Below are 5504 nucleotides of genomic sequence, written 5' to 3' on the forward strand. Positions count from 1 at the left end.
GTCATCTGAGGTAATTGCCTGTGAGTCCTAAGAGTCCAGCCAATCCACAAGCCAGCCTCTAACCAGGTAGCCCTCAGGTAGGTATATGTTCCTAATGAAAGCAGTGATTCCAGTCTGGTCATTACCTTGCCAAAAAGAAAAGGAGTACTTGTGGCACGGCTGCTACTCTATTACCTTGCCAGGGATACTCCCAGCTGCCTGGTAGTTCTGGCAGACAGCCCCGGCACCATCCTGGGCCTGCTCCAGCTCCAGTCCTGGCCGTTGCCCGGCTGTTCTGACCAGAGGTGGCTTCTAACTGCATTTGTGCCCCCCACCACCATGGAAATGAAGAATCAGAACCGGAGCCTAGAAACTCAGAACCACATGGTTCTCCTGCAGACACAGCCAGCCCCATGCAGCATCCTGCCATTTGCCTGTGAAACGCTTGAGTATCACTTATTCGCAGAAAAGGTCTCAGCAGAGATTGTGCTGCACCCTGCCATAACCAAGCACTAAGTCACACGCTGTTCCAAGCTGGGAGAAGTGCAATGAGCTGTAGCTAGGTCATTGGCTATTTCAATAGAAAACATCAAAGGCCATTTCCTTTTCCTACTCATTTGTTCAGTTAGTTTTCAGAAGCATTGACGAAGATATTTCAGTAGAGCAGGCACCAGCAGTCCACTGGGCTGCCATTACAACCCGTGCTTTGGTCCCAGTTATTTCCACCCCCCCACCCCCCTGTGTTACGTCATTTTACATTGTTTTGCAGGCTGAGATAATCTGGAGAGAAAATCTCTGTTATCAATCTCGAGCGCTTGTGTTTCTGAATGATGAACATCCAAGACATGAGGCTAAGTCCATGGGACTTGGCAACCATCTCACTGCGGCTGACGATAACAACAGGACTTGCGGCTTTCAATCGCCAGGCATTTGGCATTGTCGTTGATCCTGTCAATACTATGCTGAGGGAGGGAAGTGGGAACCTCCCCATGGCACAGCTGGCAGATGGAAGCAGAGATTAAAAGCCAGATTCTGCTACCCGTACTCGGGTCAAGTAGTATCCTAGAGAAGATTAGATTTTTCCGTCTAAATGGGCCGGATCCTCGGGTCTGGCTGAGCTGTGCTTGGAGCAGTTCCCAAGCCGGCTGGGCAGGGCAAATGGCTGCCCAATGCCACCTTTGTTGTCTCAGAATCCTGGTAGACGCTGACGTTTGGTTGAGTCTGTTGTAACTAGTGCTGGCAGGAACAGCCTGATGGGGCCAGTCTGCTGGCCAAGGGTCGTGAGAGTACAAGGTGCTTCAGCCATGCTCTCCCGACACACCTGTAGGCCATGCTCTCCCCTCACCCTCAACCCTTGTGCACCTCGGATCTTGCCCAGTCTATCTCGAGCTAAACTTCTCCTGTTTCCTCCCAGACCCTCTCCCCTCCCACTCTGCTTTTTCCACGAGCAGCTCCTCTGTCCTACCCACATCTCCAATGCACTGGACGATGGGAGTTCTTTGCACCAGCCCGGGCTTGGTTCCCTTGTTTAGCTGATGGTTGCAGGCTGATTTGTTGGTTCGTGGCACAGAATAGCTCATGGCTTTGCAGCTGTGGTGGCAGTGGGTTTGCCTGGGTTTCTTGCTCTACTGGCATTGCCTAGGAGAGCGAGTCAAATGTGAGATGATATAGGGGAGGGAAGAGAAACTATATGCCAAGAAACATCACCATTAGACAAAGAAGTTTGCATAACGTTTGGGTGTATGTGTAGGGTGAGGGTCTAGCCTGGAGAACGGAAAATGAAAGCCATAGGTAAAGAAGAGGACAGTCGTTTGGAATGTCACCTAGCCATACAATCCATTTGAGTCCCCCATGTAGCAGTGCGTTGCTGTCTATCTGAAGCCAGCTTCTTCTTAGAATAGTAATACCCAGGTTTTGTACAGTGCTGTTCATCAATAGATCTCAAAGCATTTTACCAAGGAGGTTAGAACATCATTATCCCCATTTTACAGATGGTGAAACCAAGGCAAGGAGAGGGTAACTGACTTGCCCAAGATCATCTTGTAGGTAATTGGCTGAACCAGGAAGAGGAACCAGGCTTGAATGTCAGGCCAATGCTGCCTCCAACAGGTGATTAAATTACACTGGAACACTCCCACACCAAAATCTGATGCCCTCAACACCTCTCCAAGTGAGGAACAAATCCCTACAAATGGGTAAATTTTGGGGAAAGATCCTGGCTGTGATGGCAATTTCTAGCAGGCTTCCAAGTCAAATGAGCTACCCCATTCCATATGTTGGCAAATGGGCTGCTATGAAGCCTAGCTAAGCTACAGCAGCATTCAATTGTGTGCTAGGAAGGGAGACAAGTTTCTAGTGAGAAGACCCAGCTAGAGAACATGATGCTGGTGGAAGGAAATGTTCAAAGAAATAAAGTTTTGGTCTGTGAATGGAAAGTTACTGTGCTCCCTCAGTCAAAGCAGCATCCAAGTGAGATAGCAGCGTCAGCCACACATTGCTTCACATCAGGAGAATTCAGTGCAGTGTTAAAACTCAAAAGAGAAGAGGAAAAAAGCTGATTGGAGTGAAAGTTAAAATTCCCTCAAATCATTACAGCACAGTCAGGGAGCCACCTGCTAAAGAAACTCTCACAGTGTCTTCATTTTCATTTCCAGCTTCTCTAGATAGCTTCTCCAGAGAATGTAAGTAGAGGTGTAGCTAGGCACCAAAGCCCGTGTATGGACTTACAGAATAGCACGTGCACGTGTGGATGAAGTTCTATGGCCTGTGTGATAGAGGAAGTCAGAGTAGATGATCTAAGAGTCCCAGAAAATCTACAAAACTCTGACTCATTTGTGTCTATGAGAAAACATCTAATTTCAAAGCAGCCAGATTCATATACAACTAGAGATGGATGAAAATTTGTGGCTGGTCTAGCAGGATTGGTGAATTCTCAGTGAGGAAGGATGGCCTAGTGGTTAGGGGGCTGACCTGGGACTTAGGAGACTCTGTTTCAGTTCCCTGCTCCATCACAGACTTCCTGTGTGACTTTGGGCAAGTCATTTAGCCTCTCTGTGGCTCAGTTCCCATCTGAAGAAGAGTGAGGCGCCCCTGGAACAAAGAAACTGCCCATTGAAACATCATGAAAATAATGTGCCTATGACTGAGTCGGTCATGGGCTACATAGATATAGATGGCACAGGGGTTTGGTGAGGCTGAATCATTAAAGATTGCGAGGCACTCAGATACCTCAGATGGGTGCCATATTAATACCATAGACTTGGTTTACACCTAAAACGTAAGTCAGTCTAGTTATGTTAATTTTGCGCCCTGTGTGATATAGTTAGGTTGACCTAGCCCCCATTATAGATGCAGCGTGGTCGATGGAAAAATTCTTCTGTCAACCTAGCGCCTGCCTCTCGAGGGACTGGATTTACTACCATGATGGGAGAGCCCCGTTTCTACAGCATAGTGGTACAGCGGCGTAGCTGCAGCTGTGCCATTGTGGCACTTGCAGGATAGACAGGATACTGATCCTGGGTAGCATACAGAGTCACTTTGTGGGTTGTTGTTACTAATATTTTAAAAACTTCTTGTCTCTCGCAAATGTGTAAAATACAGAACAGGAAAACTGGGAGTAAGGCTGTGGCATATGGAGCTTTAAGACAGAGAGTTTGCCTGGTTACTGCGGCTTTAAAATTTGGATCATTCTGGACTGGCAGGGCTCAAAAGACAAGTCAGAAGGCAACTGTTGCAGCTGGACTGGATTGGAGGCTGGACTCAAGAATGACGTGACTGTGGCTATAGCTGGTAGGTAACGAACCCCCTCCTCGCTGTGCTAACAGTTCACTTTTTGATACTGTATTATTTTCTTGCTGCTGTTGTTCTGATCCAGTTAAAGTTACGGTGAAAAATGTGTAATTGTATGATTAGATACTGGGACACGTAACAAAGGCTACATATACACATCTCAAGGTGGCTATGCACACACATTTTGAAGAGTTAAAGACAGTCACAAATACTCAGACTTGGTGTCTGTGACTGCTATATTGTGTAACCCTGTGATATATACAGGTTGTGTGTAGTCTACAGCCCACAGTTACAAATGCAGTATTCCTGAATTAAGCGTATAACAAACATCCCATTGCTAGCCAACAACAACAAAACCCCCCAACTTATTTCACAACTATGATATAATCATGGCTGTTAAGTAAAAAGCATGAAATGTGACAGTAAATGCAACCATCCCCACATTTTAACACTGTAAAGTATTAACCAATAAAATTACAGTATGCAAATGAACTAACACTTTAGGCTGATTGGCTGGGTTACCTCTGATGTCACAATGCCACCACCCCAACAATGATTTCACATTATTGAAAAAATTTAAATAATACCTTTAATACAAAAGCAGAAGGCAAGGTTTACGAAAGAAACACAAAAGTACAGTACAATAATCAGCAGACAGACAAATCAGACAACGGTTCATTGTTGGTATCTTGAGGTCAAATTGTAGTCTGCAGCAAATCTGCAAAGAGAGATGTGGAAGGAAAGAAAGAAAACGTACCTTCAGACTAAGATCAAAGAGACAGAAGAAGCCACTGGCTCAGGCTCCTACATGGCTCTGACCTCCACCTCCGCTAAATCTTCAGGGAAAGCCGCCGGCCTCCAGAGTGATCTTATATTTGAGGAAATTGGTCGCCGTATTAAGGAAATGGGAAGCCAGATGGTCAAGAAAGTGAATGCCATATTTCAGTGGGACATCACTAGAGATGGAAAGATGGTGGTGCAGTGGACTCTTGACTTAAAGACTGGCTCTGGAGAGATCTACCAAGGAGCTTCACGTTGTCCTGCTGACACGGTCTTTACCCTTTCCGATCATGACTTCATGCAGTTGGCCCTGGGCAAGATTAAGCCCCATAGGGCACTCTTTGTTGGCAGGCTGAAGGTAAGAGGCAACATCATGTTGGGTCAGAAGCTGGAGATGATTCTTAAAAATCATGCTAAACTCTGAGCTACACAGTGCCTTACTGGTGGCAAGAACGGCCAAGACTGAATTCCTTTTGTCATACAGCAGAGTTGCTCACAATGGAGACTGAAAAAAGCACATCCTATTTTAATGCAAATTCTTACTATTCAAGTTTGGAGACACTCTACAGCTAATTTGATTGATCAATTATTATTGTTACAGTAAACTGGGAGTTAATAGCATAATGCACCATGTCTCTCACTGGTCCTCAATGGAAGCTTTTGTCATGCATTTGCTTAGCCGCAGCAAGCATATGGAATGCGTACAGTGCTTTACATTTCAGTCTCAGGAAAGTATGTGCCTGCCACTCTGAGGTTCAGGAGAGCAGGGTTCACACCCTGAGCTTCCAAAGATGACTGGGGCTGGGAGCACTGCAGTCATCACCCGCCCAGAGAAGGTTTTGAACCTCCAGTGTTCCTCCACAGCCAAATGGGAAAGTAGTGGTGAGACACTGCTAGATTCAGCCCTCGGGTAACTCCACTGAATGCTGGGGATGAATATGGCCCATTGAGACATG

The 5504-nt window shown here is 46.2% G+C and overlaps 1 protein-coding gene across 1 annotated transcript; it reads left to right on the plus strand.

Annotated features, from left to right (window-relative positions):
- Nucleotides 1-4498: 4498 nt before the first annotated feature.
- SCP2D1 (SCP2 sterol binding domain containing 1) lies at nt 4499-4972 on the plus strand (the record flags this gene model as incomplete). The annotated part of the gene is made up of 1 exon (XM_084624957.1): nt 4499-4972. The coding sequence occupies one exon, from the start codon at nt 4499-4501 to the stop codon at nt 4970-4972; it is 474 nt and encodes a 157-aa protein (XP_084481083.1).
- Nucleotides 4973-5504: the final 532 nt, after the last annotated feature.

This window comes from Lepidochelys olivacea (assembly GCF_965140295.1).
Source record: "Lepidochelys olivacea isolate rLepOli2 genome assembly, chromosome: 3".
Taxonomy (NCBI): domain Eukaryota; kingdom Metazoa; phylum Chordata; order Testudines; family Cheloniidae; genus Lepidochelys; species Lepidochelys olivacea.